The sequence below is a fragment of the Podarcis erhardii genome (assembly GCF_964252035.2).
Source record: "Podarcis erhardii genome assembly, chromosome: 3".
NCBI lineage: Eukaryota > Metazoa > Chordata > Lepidosauria > Squamata > Lacertidae > Podarcis > Podarcis erhardii.
In genome coordinates, this window is record NC_138507.1 from 120,163,296 (window position 1) to 120,184,912 (window position 21,617).

The 21,617-nt window shown below is 45.2% G+C and overlaps 1 protein-coding gene across 1 annotated transcript in view; it reads left to right on the forward strand.

Annotated features, from left to right (window-relative positions):
* The window catches only part of KIF13B (kinesin family member 13B), a 191,009-nt gene that overhangs the window by 118,727 nt on the left and 50,665 nt on the right, over nucleotides 1-21,617 (forward strand). The window contains exons 20-27 of the mRNA XM_081855981.1: nucleotides 1,430-1,600; nucleotides 2,910-3,067; nucleotides 8,965-9,097; nucleotides 10,771-10,917; nucleotides 11,854-11,883; nucleotides 13,090-13,189; nucleotides 15,305-15,431; nucleotides 21,459-21,514. Of these exons, the coding sequence (XP_081712107.1) occupies nucleotides 1,430-1,600; nucleotides 2,910-3,067; nucleotides 8,965-9,097; nucleotides 10,771-10,917; nucleotides 11,854-11,883; nucleotides 13,090-13,189; nucleotides 15,305-15,431; nucleotides 21,459-21,514 (922 nt within the window). The remainder of the gene's footprint in view (nucleotides 1-1,429; nucleotides 1,601-2,909; nucleotides 3,068-8,964; nucleotides 9,098-10,770; nucleotides 10,918-11,853; nucleotides 11,884-13,089; nucleotides 13,190-15,304; nucleotides 15,432-21,458; nucleotides 21,515-21,617) is intronic.

Below are 21,617 nucleotides of genomic sequence, written 5' to 3' on the forward strand. Positions count from 1 at the left end.
CTGCTAGGTTGGCAGGAGCAGGGACTGGGCAACGGGAGCTTTGAACCGCTGACCTTCTGATCGGCAAGTCCAAGGCTCTGTGGTTTATCCCACAGCGCCACCCGCATCCATTTCATGGGATATTTTACTCAAATGCAGCCAGCTATTTAGCCTTCCGGTTTAGAAGATCGTCTCTCTCTCTCTTTTTTTTTTTTTAGTCTCAGCAAATCAGCTTAAGCTTTTATCGTATTTTTCGCTCCGTAAGATGCACGTTTTCCCTCCTGAAAAGTAAGGGGAAATGTCTGTGTGTGGTCCATGGCAGTGGCGGAACAGGGGACTTCTCATTGCGAGATGTGAGGTTACAGGGAACCACACAGAGGGCCTTCTTGGTGGTGGCGCCCTCCCGTCAGATGTCAAGGGAATAAACAGCTATCCTATTTTTAAAAGACATCTGAAGGCAGCCCTGTTTAGGGAAGTTTTTAATATTTAATGCTGTATTGTTTTTAACACTCGATTGGGAGCTGCTCAGAGTGGCTGGGGAAACTCAGCCAGATGGGCGGGGTATAAATAATAAATTATTATTAATATTATTGTAAGTAGAGGAAGGGACACGGGTGGCGCTGTGGGTTAAACCACATAGGTACTGCTCTGGTACTGCTCTGGCAGAAAGGTAAACGGCGTTTCCGTGTGCTGTTCTGGTTCTCCAGAAGCGGCATAGTCATGCTGGCCACATGACCTGGAAGCTGTACACCGGCTCCCTCAGCCTATAGAGCGAGATGAGCGCCACAACCCCAGAGTCGGCCACGACTGGACTTAATGATTAGGGGTCCCTTTACCTTTACTAAGTAGAGGGAACGGGTCTCTTTATCCCTTGGATGAGCAAGCAAGGCTGGCAGGCATCACTTTGGGGTTTGTTTTTTTGCAAGGCGAGGCAGCGGCCTTCACTTTTGCTCTGTTCTCGTTTTGCATTTTTGTGTTGTGATCTTCGGATGGAGGGCAGTGTACAAATTAACAACAACAACAACAACAACAACAACAACGCCTGATCTAGACAAGTGGACGCTCTCTCTCTCTCTACCCTACCCCCCTGCTTAATGCCAGGCCAGAGAGAGAGAGAGAGAGAGGTGCAAGCGCCAGAACCGAGTAATGTCTGAGCAAACATTGTCCAGGGAGATAGATGTTGCAGCTGGAGACTGAGGCTCATTGAAAAGAGTGGCGGCTGTTGGTGCAGCCGCCGGGAAACCCGATGAATCCAGTTTCGCCACCGCCACCGCCTATGGGGGCAGGCTGACTGAGCCACAGGCGCTGTCCCGTTGCCAAGGCTCCAGCGGGAGAAGGTGCGTCTTATGGTCAGGTGTGTCTTATGGAGCGAAAAATACGGCAATTTGAAGCTTGCTGTATAATTGCACAGTTGGAACGTGACTCCGTGTGTGTGTTTGCTTCCTCCTAGATCAAAATCCTTCAGGCTACCGGCTTGCCGCAACACCTCTCCAACTTTGTCTTCTGCAAGTATTCCTTCTGGGATCAGATGGAACCCGTGACGGTGGCCCCGGAAGTGGACCCCTCTCTGTCTCCCGTCAGCAAGGAGCCGCGGGGCATGGTGGTCTTCGATCACTGCAATGTAATTTTGCTTCTGCTTTTAGTCCCTGCGGGCAAAGTGAGGGCTTTTACGCTGTGGGAGTATCTGTTGCCTGCGCCTTGGTGCCTTCCGGTGAAAACTGTACAGAGCAGAGGAGTGGCTTACAGTGGTACCTTGGTTCTCAAACGTAATCCGTTCTGGAAGTCCGTTCCAAAACCAAAGCGTTCCAAAACCAAGACGCGCTTTCCCATAGAAAGTAATGCAAAACGGATTAATCCGTTCCAGACTTTTAAAAACAACCTCTAAAACAGCGATTTAACATGAATTTTATGATCTAATGAGAGCATTGATCCATAAAATGAAAGCAATAATCAATGTAAAGGTAAAGAGACTCCTGACCATTGCGGGGCTCATCTCGCTTTATTGGCCAAGGGAGCCAGCATACAGCTTCCGGGTCATGTGGCAGCATGACTAAGCCGCTTCTGGCGAACCAGAGCAGCGCACAGAAACGCTGTTTACCTTCCCGCTGGAGTGGTACCTATTAATCTACTTGCACTTTGACGTGCTTTCGAACTGCTAGGTTGGCAGGAGCAGGGACTGAGCAACGGGAGCTCACACCGTCGTGGGGATTCGAACTGCTGACCTTTTGACCGGCAAGTCCTAGGCTCTGTGATTTAACCCACAGCACCACCCACGTCCCTAATGATCAATGTACTGAACTATAAAATAAATAAAGCAGTATTGTAGATGATAAAAATGAAAAAAAAAATCCTTTCCTGCACTGATGATAGTCATTGTTTGGATGGGGGGCTTTAATACATTTCCGCAACCACAAAGACAAATTAACCGGAAAAGCCTCAAAAACACAAAATAAATAGCAAAAACAAAAGCCCCAAACTTAATCTGTTCCGGAAGTCCACTTGACTTCCAAAATGTTCAAAAACTAAGGCTCAGCTTCTGATTGGTGCAGGTGCCCCAGAAACAACAGCCAACAGCCGCATTGGACGTTTGGCTTCCGAAAAACGTTTGAAAACCGGAACACTTATTTCTGGGTTTTCAGCATTTGATTACCAAGGCACCACTGTACTTTTTAAGGGGGGTGGAAATCGTAATTGCTCTAAATTCAAAGGAATCTCAAAGCAAAGCTCAAAACGGTTAGGTCACACTGATTCGAGCTTCTTGTAAATTTTTGCATCTCTGAGCTGTTGATTTCAAGCATTCCTGGGCACAATTCTTGGCTTTGCACAGTCGAAACTTTTCTAGCGTCTTATTTTTTTGCAGGCTTCATGTATCAGTGGAACAGAGACTAAATCTGAAGTGCTGCAATTGTTCTCTCTTTTCTGTGACCTAGGAATTCTCCGTCAACATCACTGAGGATTTCATGGAGTACCTTTCTGATGGTGCTTTGGCCATCGAAGTTTATGGGCACAAGGCGTGCGACCCCCGCAAAAACCTGGCGCTGTGGGATTTGGGGATTATCCAGGCCAAAACGCGAAGCCTCCGAGACAGGTGAGAGAGATGCAAAGGTGCTTCACAACAGATGCTCTTTTTGTGGGTCTTAGCAATGGAGCACAGAGCTAGCTGCTTCGTACATCCTATATAATCCTCTGCAGGATTAGCGGGAGGGTAAGTGGACACGGTGGCGCTGTGGGTAAAACCTCAGTGCCTAGGACTTGCCGATCGCATGGTCAGCGGTTCGAATCCCCGCGGCGGGGTGCGCTCCTGTTGCTCGGTCCCAGCGCCTGCCAACCTAGCAGTTCGAAAGCACCCCCGGGTGCAAGTAGATAAATAGGGACCGCTTACTAGCGGGAAGGTAAACGGCGTTTCCGTGTGCTGCGCTGGCTTGCCAGAGCAGCTTCGTCATGCTGGCCACGTGACCCGGAAGTGTCTGCGGACAGCGCTGGCTCCCGGCCTCTAGAATGAGATGAGCGCACAACCCTAGAGTCTGTCAAGACTGGCCCTTACGGGCAGGGGTACCTTTACCTTTACCTTTAAAGTGGAAAGGAAGGGACGCGGGTGGCGCTGTGGGTAAAACCTCAGTGCCTAGGACTTGCCGATCGTATGGTCGGCGGTTTGAATCCCCGCGGCGGGGTGAGCTCCCATCTTTCGGTCCCAGCTCCTGCCCACCTAGCAGTTCGAAAGCACGTCAGAGAGCAAGTAGATAAATAGGTACCGCTTTATAGCGGGAAGGTAAACGGCGTTTCCGTGTGCAGCACTGGTGCTGGCTCGCCAGTTGCAGCTTCGTCATGCTGGCCATGTGACCCGGAAGTGTCTCCAGACAGCGCTGGCTCCCGGCCTCTTGAGTGAGATGAGCGCGCAACCCTAGAGTCGGTCACGACTGGCCCGTACGGGCAGGGGTACCTTTAAGTGGAAAGGAAGGAGATCTCTTGTAAAACTGGATCCTTGGGTCAGCCAAGGAAGTAACTATTGGCAAAACCTATTGGTGTTTCACAACTTTCCGACTAGTTGCAGGACCTTAGCCGACCTAACAGAGTATACGCAGAATCCATGGAAGCAATTGGCGACCTGCCTGCAGACAGGATAGACGAAGCAGGAACCAGGAACTTGTAGTTAGGTGTTTATTATATACAGTGGACTACTTATAGGAACAGAACACTGATCTTTTGCTAGCTCTCTCTGACACGACTCACAACTCCTACACTGACACACTGAACCACTTAACTAATAGTTAGTAGGCCATTAATTATCACTCCCTTGAGAGAGCTTGACCAATCAGGGAGCTGTCTCCATGCCTCTGTTATCACCAGTCAGACATAGTCCTTCACATGAGCTTTTGGCTGTCTGCCAAACCCTAATTGACTCTGCGTGGGTAGCTGCACGTATTCAGATTCCCAACACCTCCTCACAGCTCACACACAGTGCAGTTAACTTCTGAGCACATACAAAGTATTTTACCCAACTGTGTTCTGCAAACCCAAGCATTCACACATTTGCTTGTTCGCTTGCAACTGCATCTATAGGAGACCATGGTTGCTGACCAAGAAGATGGATTGTTCTTTTTTTTAAATATAATTTTTATTAAGTTTTCCATATTTTATTACATTTCAATATAAAAAAATAATAATTCATGACTTAAGTCATTGCTTAAATAAAGCATCAACCTCCTTCCTTCCCTCTAGCAGACATCCATATCTGATTACCAATTTCTCCACATTCCTAAATTCACTTGTTTACCTTAAATTAATCTTTTAACAATCACCTATCGTCTAGCGGTTTTTTCGTCTTGCGAAGCAAGCCCATTGACGGTTTAGCTGCTTTTAGCGGCTTATCAGTTTAGCGGATAAGCGGCTTAGCGGCTTAGAAAAAGCGGGGGGGGGAAGGGGGGAAAAACCCGCAGGAACTCGCAAGACATTTTCGTCTTGCAATGCAAACCCATAGGAAATTCGTTTTGCGAAGCACCTCCAAAACGGAAAACTCTTTCGTCTAGCGGGTTTTCCGTCTTGCGAGGCATTCGTCTTGCGGGGCACCACTGTACCAAACATTTCAGCTTAAACCTACAAACGTATTCAATTCTTTGCAATTTTCTTTCATATAGAGTATAAATTTGCCCCAGTCCTTTTGGGACAATTCATCACAGCGATTCCGAATCTTCCCCGTCAGCTTCGCCAGCTCCACGTATTCGACCATCTTTACCTGCCAATCTTCCAATGTGGGGAGTTCTTGTTGCTTCCATTTCTGGGCCAGGAGTATTCTTGCGGCCGTTGTTGCATACATGAACAAATTTACATCTTTCATTTGGATTTCCTCAATTAACCCCCACAGGAAAGCCTCTGGTTTTTTGCTGAAATTATACTTAAATATCTTTTTCAATTCATTATATATGGACATGTTCCAAGATTAAAGCTTTTTGGGATACCATATAAAAAGAAGATGGATTGTTCTGTAGATCTGGCACTGGCAACTACCGTATTTTTTGCTCTATAAGACTCACTTTTTCCCTCCTAAAAAGTAAGGGGAAATGTGTGTGCGTCTTATGGGGCGAATGCAGGCTGCGCAGCTGTCCCAGAAGCCAGAACAGCAAGAGGGATCGCTGCGTTCGCTGCACAGCGATCCCTCTTGCTGTTCTGGCTTCTGGGATTCAGAATATTTTTTTTCTTCGTTTTCCTCCTCCAGAAACTAGGTGCGTTTTGTGGTCTGGTGCGTCTTATAGAGCGAAAAATACGGTACTCTCTGCCCTTCTTCGAAGCTCCCTCTCCTGTTGCCCCGATACCATCCTCGTCTTCCTTTTTTTCTTTTAAAAATTTTATTAGTATTAATTGATATCCATACACAATCTTAAGTACATGTACAAAGAAGCACCTACAAAAATATAACACGATATAACATCTACGGCAGCGTTGGAATGACCCTTGTTTAAACCAAATACTATTAAATAAGGAAAAACGGTACGATGTGTTATAAGAAAGTACTAGAAATTATAGTAAGAGTAAGGTAAGAAGTAGAAGTACATTCAGTGTTGTAAATATAACTGACATCGGAAAATGACGGGAAGTCTGTTTTGATATAATTTACCGTAGTTTATTGGATTTTTACTTCAGTTTATTTTTGTTTAGCTAGAAAGTAAAAGAAAAGAGCATGTGCAAGTACAAGTTTAAATCAATATTTAACGTTATAATTATTTAAGGTTGTTATTACTATCATTATCAGTTTTACTTTTTCTGGAACATACCCCATTTTTGCGTAAATAATTGTTTTGTATTTCCGCTTAATCTGTTTGTCAATTTAGCCATTTCTGTGTAGTCTTAATAACTTATTCTGCCAGTCCCTTACCGTTGGTACTTTTCCCCCTTTCCAGTTTGACGCAATTAATAACCGGGCAGCGGCTGTTGCATATAAAAAGATTTCTCTTATATTTTTCGGGATATCAATGCCTAGAATTCCAAGTAGAAATGCTTCTGGCTTCTTTGAAAACGTTAATTTAAGGAGCTTTTTCATCTCATCATAAAGAGGAGGGTCCCTCTGATGATGATGAGACCTTCCTCTTCATCTCTCTCTTTTTTACATAATTTTTGTTTTGATATTGCATAAACATACACACATCAATATACAAAGAAATAAAAGAAAGAAAGAAAACAAAGAAAGAAAAAAAGAAAAAGACCTCAAAAACAAACATCCTCCTCTCCATCTCATGCACCACCACAGCCTTGCTAAAAAGGTTGTGATCCTGTTACAAACAGCAGAAATGCATGCTTGATATTACTCCGCCAGATCAAAAACTGAGTATAAGAAGCTTGAGCTCTGCTGGATCAGGCGAAAGGCCCATTATACTGTGATAGGAATTTTGAGGTCTTAGATATATGGTAATGTTCATAAATGTACCAACCAAGCACATACATAGATCAGCACCAACCTGGAACCATTTTGATTCCAAACTGACCAAATGTTTTTTCTGCAAGGTCAAAGTGAGAAACCTCCCCATTGTCTCTTTCCTCACAAATCCTGTCTTAAGGGCACATTTAAGATATGAATAGGGTGTGAGCCTGACCTGGCTCAGGAACTAAGTATTTATCATTACAAAAGACTGGCCAGGCTCCCCAGGCAATCCAATCAAGTAACCTGCCAGACAGGAGATAAACAAGGACAGGAGAAAAACAACATTCAAATTTCTGTTTTAAGACCACCTTTTCTGTGATGTATGTATGACGTACCTGGGGGTGGTCTTGATCTACAGGGTGGCAATTTCAAAAGTCTTTATAAGGCCTTGCGCACCATTGTTCTGGGTCCTCCTCCTTTCCTGCAGGTGAGGGGAGCAGATCAATAAAGATCAAGCTTACTAGCTGCTTTGCTTCTCAATATTCTCTGGTTGGTCTCTGTTATTTTTTCCTACCAATAGGGAACCTACGTAAGGACTCTATATGGGCTCTTGGATACCCTATAAGGGAAAAGGGCAGTCCTGATCTCACAGTGGCCAACACAGTGGCCACAGTGGCCAACCAGATGCCTGTGGCAAACCCATGAGCAGGATTTGAATCCAAGAACAGTTTCCAGCATCTGGTGTTCAGAAGCATTACTGCTTCCACTTGTGGAGGTGAAGCATAGCTGTCATGGCTGAAAGTAGTCTGCAGTAGTCTCAAGTTTAAGTTTTTAATCCATCTCTGCTCTATAGCTGCTGAATTGCAACTTATCACCAAACTTAAAACTATAGAGAGACCTGGTTTGAACAAAGACATTGGATTCTTATCTCATTATACATGACAAAGCCATTTTTCACCTTCTCACCCCTTGCTTTTTCCTGTTAGACCTATTGCAGTCGTTAAGAGTCGTCAACAGGCTCATCGCAGCTATCTGCCAATCACCCATTCCCACCACCCTTCTGAGTAATACCCCTCCCCACCTTCTCACTATATAGAAAGGTCCGGTGACTTCTGTTTCAGTGTATCTGAAGAAGTGTGCATGCACACGAAAGCTCATACCTAGAACTAACTTAGTTGGTCTTTAAGGTGCTACTGGAAGGAATTTTTTTATTTTGTTTTGACCATGGCAGACCAACACGGCTACCTATCTGTAACTGCTCTATAGCTGGTGCACTTTTACACACGACTTGTTTCTGTAGGCAAAATGTAATGCTGTGTTTGAGCAGAGCCACAGGTGAAGTTATTATTATTATTATTATTAATTTATTGAACATAATTATTACAAAATAAAAGCAAGATATTACAAATACATACATATATATTTCGGATAAGCACACACATATATAAAAAAAGAACAAAAGAGGAAAAAGGAAGGAAAGAAAAATAAGGAGAAAAAGGAGAAGAAAAGTTGGAAGAATTTCTTCCAAATTTATCCTACAAATATCTCAATAATAAAATTTCACTGATTGAATTCCATCGCTTACACTGCACTTCCTATATACATTTTAAGCAAGATTGTATCTGTTATTCCGTATTTTTTCCATACAACCTTACACAAATATTCTAATAATACGTTTTCTAAATCTTTCATAAATCTATTCTAAACACAACCAATACCTTACATTTAAACTTTGTCTACATAAATAACCATTTAAACATTTCCATTGTTTCTGGATTATATTTTTTTGTTTTTGTCTTATCAAATCAGTCACTTCCAAGTATTCACATAATTTTTTGGGTTTTGTCTTATCAAATCAGTCAATTCCAAGTATTCGCATAATTTATTCAACCATTCGTCTTTGGTTGGAACGTGATTTCACAGGTGAAGTTTTCAACATGCGTCTTCCCAATTGGTTTTTAACAAGCGTTTTCCCAATGGAACCGCACATTAGAGCTGTTTTCCATCACCTCCACCCTCCTCCCATCCTCTTCAATGTTTTTGGACCTTTCCCAGGGTTTAGCCAGGCTGCCGAAGGCCTCTGTCAAGAGGCAAAGTTGTACATCGGTCACAGAAGTGTTGTTATTTTGCAGGTGGAGCGAAGTAACCCGAAAAGTGGAGTTGTGGGTTCAGATTCTGGAGCTTAATGAGAATGGAGAATACTGCCCAGTGGAGGTGATTCCAGCGAAAGATGTGCACACAGGCGGCATCTTTCAACTCAGGCAGGTAAGATGGAAATTAAGGCAGCCCACGCTGCCTTGTTCTTTAGTGGATCGATCAATTAATGAAATATCAGTTAATCAGTGAAATCACTGAGCGCCACTCTGCTGGCAAGATATTCGTGATATCTTTGTCAGGAGTTTGTCGAGTAGACCCTGGCATGTTCTCTCCCTCCTGGTCAATCGTTTGGGAGCTTCAAAAGCTTTCTTCAGCCCGAACATCACAGCGACTGATGCCAACAGACATTGGCACACTTAGGGACCCGCAGAGTCTTCACAGCTTGCGTGACAGACCTCAGCAACTCAGCATTTTGGCTAATCTACTTTATTTACATATAAACACACATGGAGCACTGGAACATGGCTCCCTCTCTCTTTAGCATCAGACAGCAAAGAGAAAAAGAACAAAGGACAATAGTCCCACTTCACGGAACACAAACATCCTGTCTCCATCACTTCCCACTCTGTGGAGTCAAAACATATACTGTCATGTGATAGACAGCAATCCCATGACTGCAACCATGGAGGAGGAATTCTAACAATCTTCAGCTTACTCGCTAAGGCGGGCTTCCGTGGCTGCGTTCAGACATTGTGATAAGCCATGGCTTTATCATGACGTCCAAACGCAGCCAGATTGCTGGATGTGGGAACATAAGAAAAGCTCTGCTGGATCAGGCAAGTGGTCCATCTAGCCCAGAATCATTTTCTCACAGCCCAAATACCTTTGGGAAGCTTGAAAGCGAGACCTGGGTAAAGCAGCCCTCCCCCCGCTTTTGAGTCCCAGGAATTGATATTTCAGAAGAATGCTGCCTCTGGCATTGAACTTAGCCATGGTGGCTTGCTATAGACTTTACCTCCATATATTTGTCTAATCCAGGGGTCAGCAGAGGGCCGGTCCACTGTCCCTCAGACTTTGTGGTGGGCCGGACTATATTTAAGCAGCATTAAGATAAATTGAACAGTTTTTATAAAATATGCAGGGATTTATGATATGTAAAATGAACCATGAAAAGAGAAGAAGGGAAGTCACTGATATCTTAAGGATGTTTAAATTTATATTCTAAATTGTAAAACAGAAAATTTATTAAAAATTATATACAGTCATAGCTTGGTTTTCGAACAGCTTAGTTCTCGAACGTTTTGGCTCCCGAACGCCACAAACCCAGAAGTGATTGTTCCGGTTTGCAAACATTCTTTGGAACCCAAACACCTGACAGCCAATCGGAAGCCATGCTTTGGTTTTCGAACATTTCGGAAGTCAAACGGGCTTCTGGAACAGATTCTGTTTGACTTTCAAGGTATGACTGTATATATATATATATAGAGAGAGAGAGAGAGAGAGAGAGAAACTCTGTTATATGTTTTCAGCAAATGCTGAAGACGCATCTCTTTATGCTGGCGTTCGACACCTGGATATATAACTTCATAATTCCATTTTTTGGGGGTTGATTGTTGGTTCTTTTTTTGCAATTGTAAGTTTTAAAACTCTTTTTAATGTCTCATCTTAAATTGTACGTCTTTTGGAGGGAGCGGGTTGTCAATCTGGACGTCCACAGCCAAGTCAGTGCATATTTCTGGTGCAGTGCTGCCTAGAAAGCAGTTGCCAGCAGAGGTCTCCCCCCTACCATCATTCCCCCCCCCTTCCAACGTGCTGTTTCTTTGCGTTCCCCGGGCGTGCAGGGCCAGTCGCACCGAATTCAAGTGGAAGTGAAGTCCGTGCAGGAGTCGGGCACGCTGCCTCTGATGGAAGAATCTATCCTCTCGGTCGGAGTGGGCTGCGTTCAGATCAAGAACGCCAGGTCTCCGAAAGGCCACGAGATACATCAGGTAAGAGCCAGTGTGGTGTAGTGGTTAAGAGCGGTAGTCTTGTAATCTGGGGAACCGGGTTCGTGTCTCCGCTCCTCCACATGCAGCTGCTGGGTGACCTTGGGCCAGTCACACTTCTCTGAAGTCTCTCAGCCCCACTCACCCCACAGAGTGTTTGTTGTGGGGGAGGAAGGGAAAGGAGAATGTTAGCCACTTTGAGACTCCTGAAGGGGAGTGAAAGGCGGGATATCAAATCCAAACTCTTCTTCTTCTTCCTTGCTTATAATGTAAATATTGGAGATCTTGTAGCTCAGAGAGAAGGTATCTGTGGTGCATGCGGAAGGTCCCAGGATCATATATCTGTAACCTTCCAACAGTTTGACTTCACCCCCAAAGGCATGCTCCTCCTTTGTCTCCCGAGACAGACGGAAGCCAGCAGACAGATAGGTAGTTTCAATTCTATCAATGCTTAATGTTTTTTTTTAATTATTATTTTTTCTCCTTGTGTTTTTACCTGCCAGTGCCGGATTTACGTATAAGCTAAACAAGCTGTAGCTTTGGGCCCCACTTTCTTGGGGGTCCCCCAAAAAAATTTAAAGGGGGGGGGGGAAACTGGATGTACACTTCCAAAATATAAGAGAAAAAACAAATAGAATAAAACCTACACACAGCAGGAGTGTTTTGTGTTGTGTATGGACCTATTAGGTCCATAAATTACCATATAGCATGTATTCAACGCAAAAAACAGCGACAAATTGTTGTTGACAATGGACAGCTGGACATATAAAGGGCCCCATTACCTTCAGTAGCTTAGGGCCTCATCAATCCTAAATCTGGCCCTGTTACCTGCGCTTATTTTTATCTGTAAGCCTCCTTGAGTCCCTGTCAGGGAAAAAGTCAAGGTACAATAATAATTACCGCTTTGAATTTACTTGCATTTCCATGGTTTTTGCCTAGGAAGAAGACGATGACATGGACAGCTACCAGGTAAATAACCTGCTTAAACTTTTCTCCTTTGGGATGCAAGTCCTTTAAGATCACGCGGTCCTAACATTCCTTCATCCATCAGAGCAATCAGCATTATAAGGTGGAAGTCACAAGCAAAGGCCAACTATTTGAGTTTTCTTCTTCTTCTTCTTTGGCAATCCCTCGTAGCCGAGTAAGATTGTCTTCCATAAACACTGTATTAACAATGAGTCCGTAAGTGACTGTGGAGGCCAATTCTGGATCCACACGTCCTTCCACAGTGGGGACATTGGTTTCCGGGCAGGAGCTGATCACGGTGTGGATTTGCCAAGCGTGCCTTCCCCTAGCACATTTCTCCCTTGCGTCCTGAGTTCGAGTGTCTTCAAAACCCAGGACACCTTTGGTAAAGGCTGTTCTCCAATTGGAGCACTCGCAGGCCAGTGTTTCCCAGGTGTCGGTATTTATACTACATTTTTAAAAATTTGCCTTGAGAGAGTCTTTAAACCTCTTTTGTTGACCACCAGCGTTACACTTTCCATTTTTAAGTTCAGAGTAGAGTAGTTGCTTTGGAAGACGATAACCAGGCATCCGAACAACACGACCGGTTCAACGAGGTTGATGTTGAAGAATCATTGCTTTGACGCTGGTGATCTTTGCTTCTTCCAGTACACTGGCATTAGTTCGCCTTGTCTTCCCAAGCGATAAGTAAATTTATTTGGAGACACCGTTGATGGAATCTTTCGAGGAGTTGGAGACTGTTCGAGTAACACAGTTTAGGCTCTTCCTCTCTGGGAACGGGTGACTGGGACAGAGAATGGAGGATCTTGCCTAGGAAAAGAACAAGGCCTTCATGTTTCTAGCCCTCAAGGTCTACACAGAACCTAGTTTCTGCACATAAACACAGACCCTCCTGTCCTTCATCCAGACAAGAGGCATTGTCAGAATTCAAGGACATGTCCCAGCCAGACAAAGAAACACTCAAGAAGGTTGTGAAGGAAAACCACTGTGGAGTGTGGCCTGGGGAGACTTCTGAGAGCCAGATGGAACGGTCTGGGGGCCACATTTCAACCCTGGTTTACCTGTGTGTAAAGTGCAACCTCAGGGCATGGCATTCTCCACCGCACTCTCTGTGCGCAGTCTCGGAATCCTGCCTTTCCATCTCTGCTTACAAGCCGCTGCTTGCTTTAAAAATAAATTGAAATTAAGTGGTCCCAAACGTCTTCGCAGGACAGAGACCTGGAGAGGCTGCGTCGGAAATGGCTGAACACGCTTACGAAACGCCAGGAGTATTTAGATCAGCAGCTGCAGAAACTGGTTGGGAAGCCCGGTAAGCAAAAATTATGGTTTCTGCTGCTGCGAAAAGATTATGCACTTAGAGGTAGGTCCCGGGCCACACAGAGGTTAGGCTGGCCTCAACCAGAGCCAGGGCTTTTTCGGCTGTGGCCCTGATCTGGTGGAACGCTCTGTCACAAGAGACTAGGGCCCTGCAGGACTTGATTTTTAGGCTGTCTGTCAGTTTGAATTAGCATCTTTTAGAACTTTGTTGTTATTCACACTTTTATACTGCATTTTATGCTGTTTTTTGTTGTATCACAATTAAGTGTTTTAAACGGGCCAGATTTAGAAGGCGATTGGGCCAGATACGGCCCCCCGGGCCTTAGTTTGCCTACCCATGGACTAGAGCATGTGAAAAAGGAACACAATATTTTAGCTGCAGTTCATTCATTTTCAGCTTCGTATTCTTGTTATAACAGAAGCGCACCCAGATATTCTGTTGTTGCACCATAAGATAGGTTTAAGGTACCATTTAAGTCCCAGCTTTCATATCTCAGTTTCGAACACTGTTGCCCTGACAGAGCGATTGGCACAGCGCAACGTTGAATTCCTCCCTTATACAGCAGTTGCATGTTCTATATGTATAAATGGAATTTCGCAACCCAGTACAGCTGGTGACTGCTGCAAACGTGGACATTTGGTAAACTCAAGTTTGGACAGCTCCTGTGTTTTTTAATTAACGAGCTTCTTGCCCCAAGAGCACGGGGATTATTATTTTTAAAAACTTTTTTAGAACTTCATTTCTTTAAGGCCTTTGGGGATGAGCCAACCCACAAAGTTCTTTAGGGGCTGCTCAGACGCCGGATCTTTCAAAACATGAATCAAAACACTAAAAGTCAATTGCTCGGTTTCCTGCCTTAAAAAATCAGCACCATTTATGTTATATTTGCAGAATCAAAGAAAGTCAGTAGACTTGATGGCAGGATTTAAATAAACGTTCACATTATTAGAAACAGAAAATGTTTAGAAAATAGCGAAAAATTATAGTGTATTTACTTTTATTTTTATATTTTTAGGCTTAGTGTTTTGTTATTAATAACTTTCTGTTAGGAGATAGCAAAGTGGGTGAAAAGAAAAACATATCAGAAGCGGAAGTTGGGGGAAGCTCTGGGGGGGAGGGAGGAATATATAGTAAATGTTAAGAAATTGAGATGTATGTAATGAATGAAAAAGAAAAATTAATAATAATAAGCAGCAGCAGCAGCAGCACGGGGAGGGGTTTTTAATGTATTTTTAATCTTTGTTGGAAGCCGCCCAGAGCAGCTGGGGAAACCCAGCCTGATGGGCGGGGTACAAATAAAAAAATATTATTATTATATTATTATTTGCTGTTCCGGGAGCTCCCAGCCAACCTCCGCCCTGTGTCACAGTGTAGCCTTATTGGAGTTCACTGATTGGGTCTGCGTTGCTCCCGGACAGGAGGAAGGAAGTCAAATGACACCGAGGGTTGGTTCAGAGAAAGAGTTCTTTATTTCTGCTCTCCAGAGCAGCAGAAAGGCACTTGCATGGTCAGTCCACAGCAAGTCCAAAGAAATGAGAAATTTCATGCAGTATATATATCCTCCAGGCACCCTCTCTCCCTTCCCCAGGAATCCAGCCACGTCAGCTTGTGCACGCAGGTTGACACCATAGATGTTCCTGCTCCAGTATTCTTAACCATAAAAAGGTATTCCTCCCTGTACTTCTGACCATAAAAGGTTGTTCCTGTTTCCTATGCTTGCTCTTGGAGCAAGAGGTCATCAATTCCAAGAACACACTCTGGTGCTGTTCCCGGACTAGGTCTGTGCGTCTTTGTGGTCAGGATGTAACATAAGGCACAGACGTTTCTTCCCTGTTCTACTGGTACAGTCAAGGCCATCCTTGCCATCACCAACTGATAAAGGAGGGGGCTCTGAGCACTTGTTTATACAGCTGGGTTTTTGGCTCAAGAGCTCAAGTTAAAGCATTTTAGCTAAGGAAAAATAGGGATTTTGGTGCAGTTTCAAACTGCCTGCACAGTCAGTTTTGGGTTTGGGAAACCCATTCCTTCAACAGCAGTCGGGATAGGAGCCACGAGGCTGTTTGGGAAGCCCCGGCAGAAAGCTATAACTTTGTTGAACTCTTGCAGACAAAACAGAAGACGACACGGACCGGGAAGCCCAACTGCTGGAGATGAGGCTGACCCTGACGGAAGAAAGGAACGCGGTCCTGGTGCCTTCCGCAGGGAGCGGGATTCCAGGAGCGCCCGCTGAGTGGTAAGGGGCTATTGCAACAATGCCACAGCAGGAGGGCTGCGTTTTGCAGCTTGCTTAGAAGAAAAGCTTTCGCCATGTGCCAAAACCTCATCCGTGTTGGCGTCGGCCGCCTTCTTCTTCTTAGGCGATCCCTCGTAGCTGAGTAAGGTTGTCTTCCATGAACACAGTTTTAACAGTGAGTCCGTAAGTGACTGTGGAGGCCAATTCTGGATCCACACGTCCTTCCACAGTGGGGACATGGGTTTCTGGGCAGGAGTTGATCATGGTGTGGATTTGCCAAGCATGCCTTCCTCTTAGCGCGTTTCTCCCTTGCGTCCTGAGTTCGAGTGTCTTCAAAGCCCATACAAAACAAATTCCTTCCAGTAGCACCTTAAAGACCAACTAAGTCAGTTCTTGGTATGAGCTTTCATGTGCATGCACACTTCTTCAGATACCATGATACCAACTAAGTCAGTTCTTGGTATGAGCTTTCGTGTGCATGCACACTTCTTCAGATACTTCTTCAAAGCCCATGACGCCTTTGGTCAAGGCTGTTCTCCAACTGGAGCGCTTGCAGGCCAGTGTTTCCCAATTGTTGGTGTCTATACTACATTTTTTTTAGATTTGCCTTGAGACAGTCTTTGAACCTCTTTTGTTGAGCACCAGCATTACGCTTTCCATTTTTAAGTTGGGAATAGAGTAGTTGCTTTGGAAGACGATCATCAGGCATCCAAACAACATGACCAGTCCAACGAAGCTGATGTTGAAGAACCTCTAGGTCTATTGGAGGTTTTAAGCAGAGATTGGATGACCATCTGCCCTGGATGTTGTAGCTGAGATTCCTGCATTGCAGAGGGTTCGGCTAGATAACCTGTGGGGTCCCTTCCAGCTCTGCCATTCTATGGTGCTAAGAGTGTTTCACAGTTAGGGTGCTGCCACCAAGAAGACCCTGTTCCAAATTCCAATCATCTGGACTTCGTTAGGAGATGGTATGACCAAAAGGGGACTCCCAAACAGATCTGAACTTACTGGGAGGACTAATGCATTCCCACTTGGTGGTGTGATCTCAGCGCTGTTCTCTTCCCCTTGAACTCCCCTTTGCCTCTGCAGTGACCCCGAATAGCAGATCCATAGCCCAAGTTTGGGACCAGCCTGCCACACCTCCTTGCACTGAGGAAAGGAAGATTTTGCATTTGAATCCTTGGAATTTACTATTGACATCAGGACATAAGAAAAGCCTGCTGGATCAGGACTGTGTCCCATCTAGTAGTAGTAGTAGTAATAATAATAATAATAATAATAATAATAATAATAATAATAATAATACAGTGGTACCTCGGGTTAAGTACTTAATTCGTTTCTTAACCTGAAACTGTTCTTAACCTGAAGCACCACTTTAGCTAATGGGGCCTCCCGCTGCTGCCGTGCCGCTGCAGCATGATTTCTGTTCTCATCCTGAAGCAAAGTTCTTAACCCGAGGTAATATTTCTGGGTTAGCAGAATCTGTAACCTGAAGTATATGTAACCTGAAGTGTATGTAACCCAAGGTACCACTGTAGTAGTAGTAGTAGTAATAATAATTATTATTTATTTATTTATTTATTTATTTATTTATTTATATCCTGCCCTCCCCAGCCGAAGCCAGGATCAGATCGGCCAACAACAGTAAAATGATACAACATTCTAAAATCAGTTCGTTATAAAATCAGTTCAGCATCAAATTAATGGCAACCGTTGGGCTAGAGTTCTGTGAGGATTACAGAAGGAGAGGGTCAGACTGTGCCTTGGCCAAAGGCCTGGTGGAACAGCTCTGTCTTGAAGGCCCTTCGGAAAGATGTCAAGTCCCGCAGGGCCCTAGTCTCTTGTGACAGAGTGTTCCACCAGATCGGGGCCATGGCCGAAAAGGCCCTGGCTCTGGTTGAGGCCAGACTAACCTCCCTGTGGCCCGGGACCTCCAAGATGTTTTTGTTTGAAGACCGTAAGGTCCTCTGTGGGACATACCAGGAGAGGCGATCCAGCATCCTGTTCTCACAGTGGCCACCCGGACACCCCTGTGGGAAACCCTCAAGCAGGATCTGAGCACAAGGCCAACTCTCCCCTCCTGTGGTTTCCAGCAGCTGGCATTCAGAAGCATTGCTTCCTCCGGCTGTTAAAACTGTGGAACTCCCTGCCACATGAGGCGCTGGTGGCCACCAACCTAAGTGGCTTTCAAAGAGGATTCGGGAAATTCACAGAGGAGGAGAGGGCTATCTATGGTTACCTGCCAGGATGGCTGTGTTTTGCCCCCACGTTTCGAGGCGGCAACACTTCTGAGTACCACTGGTTGGGAAAAACAGAATGGGGGAGAGGGCACTTGTGCTTGGATCCTGCTTATGGGTTCCCTGTAATGAGCACCTTTCTTGGCCGCTGAGGACAGGATGGGCCATTGGCCTTGATCCGGCAGGCTCTTCTAGCTTAACTATGTGGTTTAGTCGTTTAGTCGTGTCCGACTCTCCGTGACCCCCTGGACCAGAGCACGCCAGGCACTCCTGTCTTCCACTGCCTCCCGCAGTTTGGTCAAACTCATGCTGGTAGCTTCGAGAACACTGTCCAACCATCTCGTCCTCTGTCGTCCCCTTCTCCTTGTGCCCTCCATCTTTCCCAACATCAGGGTCTTTTCCAGGGAGTCTTCTCTTCTCATGAGGTGGCCAAAGGACTGGAGCCTCAGCTTCAGGATCTGTCCTTCCAGTGAGCACTCAGGGCTGATTTCCTTAAGAACGGAGATGTTTGATCTTCTTGCAGTCCATTGGACTCTCAAGAGTCTCCTCCAGCACCAGAATTCAAAAGCATCCATTCTTCGGCAATCAGCCTTCTTTATGGTCCAGCTCTCACTTCCATACATCACTACTGGGAAAACCAGAGCTTTATGGATCACTGCCTTGCCATGGCGAAGGGGCTTGAATAACTCAGAGAAGCTATGAGCTATGCCGTGCAGGGCCACCCAAGATGTACAGGACATAGTGGAGATTTTTGACCAAACGTGATCCACCTGGAGCAGGAACCGGCAAACCACTCCAGTATCCCTGTCAAGAAAACTCCATGCACAAAGACAACAGGCATATAAAAGCTTAACTATACAAGGGAGTAACTTGGCAGTGCAGAGAAGAGGCTTTTCCCATCCCTGAGAGACAGGTGTGCCCTGCCATGTCCCAGAAGCCATGGCAAAGCTTGAATTTGCGGAGTGACATTCGTTCCTCCTTCCTGAGATCCTTGAGAGGGTTTGAAATGACATCCGAGAGGATGAAGGGTGAATGGGGAGGGTGGGGAAGGGAGGAAGGAAGGAGAGAAGGAAGGAAGGAAGGAGAGAAGGCAGAAGAGGCCGAAACGACCTGAATAATTTCCCCTAGGCTCCATATAACGCAAGCAGTGAAATGTCCTCTGCTTAAAGCAACCGGGTTATTAGCCAGAGTTTAATTATGATCCTCTGTAGGAACGGAATCAATATTTATTGCTGCTGCACTTTAGCTGATTTGAAAGAAAAATGGTAATGCTAATTGCCCGGTTCATTCACTTAAGAGGGGCCCCGCTCCGTACTCGCGATAACCGCTTTGGTCAGAACATCGGCCTGGATTCCGGGTTTCACGTACCTCCCCACCCTGCCAGAGTCCTCTGTAGTCAGCAGATATGCCACGAAATCTTTCATTCGTGACGCTGGTAATAGAATCAGGTCCAGCCTGCGCTGGCCTCCGGGTCACAGGAGCTGCAATTATCGGCAAGCCAGGAAATTCTACGCCCAAAACTGAATTTGAGGTCTGGTTAAGAGAGCGATCCGTCAGCCAGGGAGTCGCCAGTTCAAATATCACGTTGGCCGTGAACTTTCTTGAATGTTCTTAGGCAAACTAATATCCATTAGCCTGAATTAACACCCCCCCTTCCAATCCCTTTGCCTAATGAGAAAAGTAATGGTGTTTTTTAAAAGGTTCTTATAAGGATTCCTGAGATAATGTTTGTGAACTGTTCCAAGTACAGGGGGAAATGTCATATAAGTACCAGGTATTATTATTTTTAGAACTTCCTTAGCCTTCTTTTCAACCTCCTCAAAGTCAAGGCTGGATTCGGTTCCGATTTAAACTGTGAGTGGCCAAATAATTGTAGCAATCACTGTGATTGCTACAAATAAGAAGGGCCCTCCAGCCAGGCGTAGAATCTGAAAAGACACAGCACAGAAGGAAAGTGGATTGGGAGTGTTGTAAATAAAAATTGCCCTTTTCCCTTATGGGGTATCCAAGAGCCCATATAGAGTCCTTACATAGGTTCCCTATCGGTAGGAGAAAATAACAGAGGCCAACCAGAGAATATTGAGAAGCAAAGCAGCTAGTAAGCCTGATCTTTATTGATCTGTTGCAACAGGGTGCTCCCCTCACCCGCAGGAAAGGAGGAGGACCCAGAAAAATGGCGTGCAAGGTCTTATAAAGACTTTTGAAATTGCCACCCTGTAGATCAAGACCACCCCCAGAAACATCATACATACATCACAGAAGGGGTGTAACCTAAGACCACCCCCCAGATACATCATACCTACATCACAGAAAAAGCGGTCTAAAACAGAAATTTGAATGTTGTTTTTCTCCTGTCATTGTCTGGCAGGTTACTTGATTGGATTGCCTGGGGAGCCTGGCCAGTCGTTTATAGTGATAAATACTTAGTTCCTGGGCCAGGTCACAGGCTCACACCCTATTCATATCCCTTAAGACAGGATTTGTGAGGAAAGAGACAATGGGAGGTTTCCCACTTTGACCTTGCAGAGAAAACATTGGCTCAGTTTAGGAATCAAAATGGCTTCACGTCAGTCTTCCTGTGCTGATCTATGTACGTGCGGTTATGAACATTACCATATATATATCTAAGACCTCAAAATTCCTATCACAGGAGGGAAGAGGAAATAAGCAAACCCAGACACAAGTTTTTGCTTCTAAGGAGGTTGAAACGTTCAAGGAACTGAGGAGCCAAAAGTTGCTGGTCTCCCAGCTGCACCAGTGTAAAGGAGGAACATTTTAGCTGTATTCATGCTTTACCTTACGTGTTTTAGGTAAACGCCTGACGTGTTTTAAGATTACACCTGAACATGTTGAATGGAATTTTTTCCACACTGCCTTGGTCAACACCAGCTCTTGCAGATTCTAGAACCACAACAGCATTTCATATCTTAGCAAAGCTGTTTGCAGTTTGCAGAACACCTCCAAACCGACCTAAGGAATGGGAGGGAGCTGTTTCTCAGGGCCTGAGACTTTGCCTAGATCAGGGGTAGGCAACCTAAGGCCCGGGGGCCGGATGCGGCCCAATCGCCTTCTCAATCCAGCCTGCGGACGGTCCAGGACTCAGCGTGTTTTTACATGAGTAGAATGTGTGCTTTCATTTAAAATGCATCTCTGGGTTATTTGTGGGGCCTGCTTGGTGTTTTTACATGAGTAAAATGCGTGCTTTTATTTAAAATGCATCTCTGGGTTATTTGTGGGGCATAGGAATTCGTTCACTTTTATTTTTATTTTCAAAATATAGTCTGGCCCCCCACAAGGTCTGAGGGACGGTGGACCGGCCCACGGCTGAAAAAGATTGCTGACCCCTGGCCTAGATAATATTTCTGCCGCTTGCCCTTTGCAGATAGTTGTGAAAAACCGTGCCGCTTAATGCCTTTGGCCCATCGCTTTGCAGCATCTGAGAGAGTGGTTTAAATTAGCTGGTTTATTTTGCAATTATCCAACTACATGCGCTTGGAGTAAGCAGCGTGGGGAAGCTCCTTAGCATTTGACAGCAACGCGCACTCGTTTCTGCTGCAAGGGAATGCAGCCCTGGTTGAAAAGAGGCCCCGAAAGTACTGAATGTCCTCTGCGTCTAGCTGAGTAAATTGAGATGAAGCCACAGCCCACCAAGGTGATATCGTTGCCTTGACCTACAATTGCCCGGGTACCGAGTGTAATAACACGGTTGCCGTGATGCTCTCAGGGACGTGTTCTGTGTTCAGTCTGCCTCCATTGATATGCCAGTGCTGACTGCGTCTCTCTCTTTTAGGACCCCTGTGCCAGGTATGGAGACGCACATCCCAGTCATCTTTCTTGATTTAAACGGTAAGTGAGATCAGAAATGACAGCGCTTGAGGGATGTGGAAAGGAATGCAGCAAGAATTGCGTTGGGAGCGGGGAGTGAATGACAAGAAGGCGTTCCGAGTGG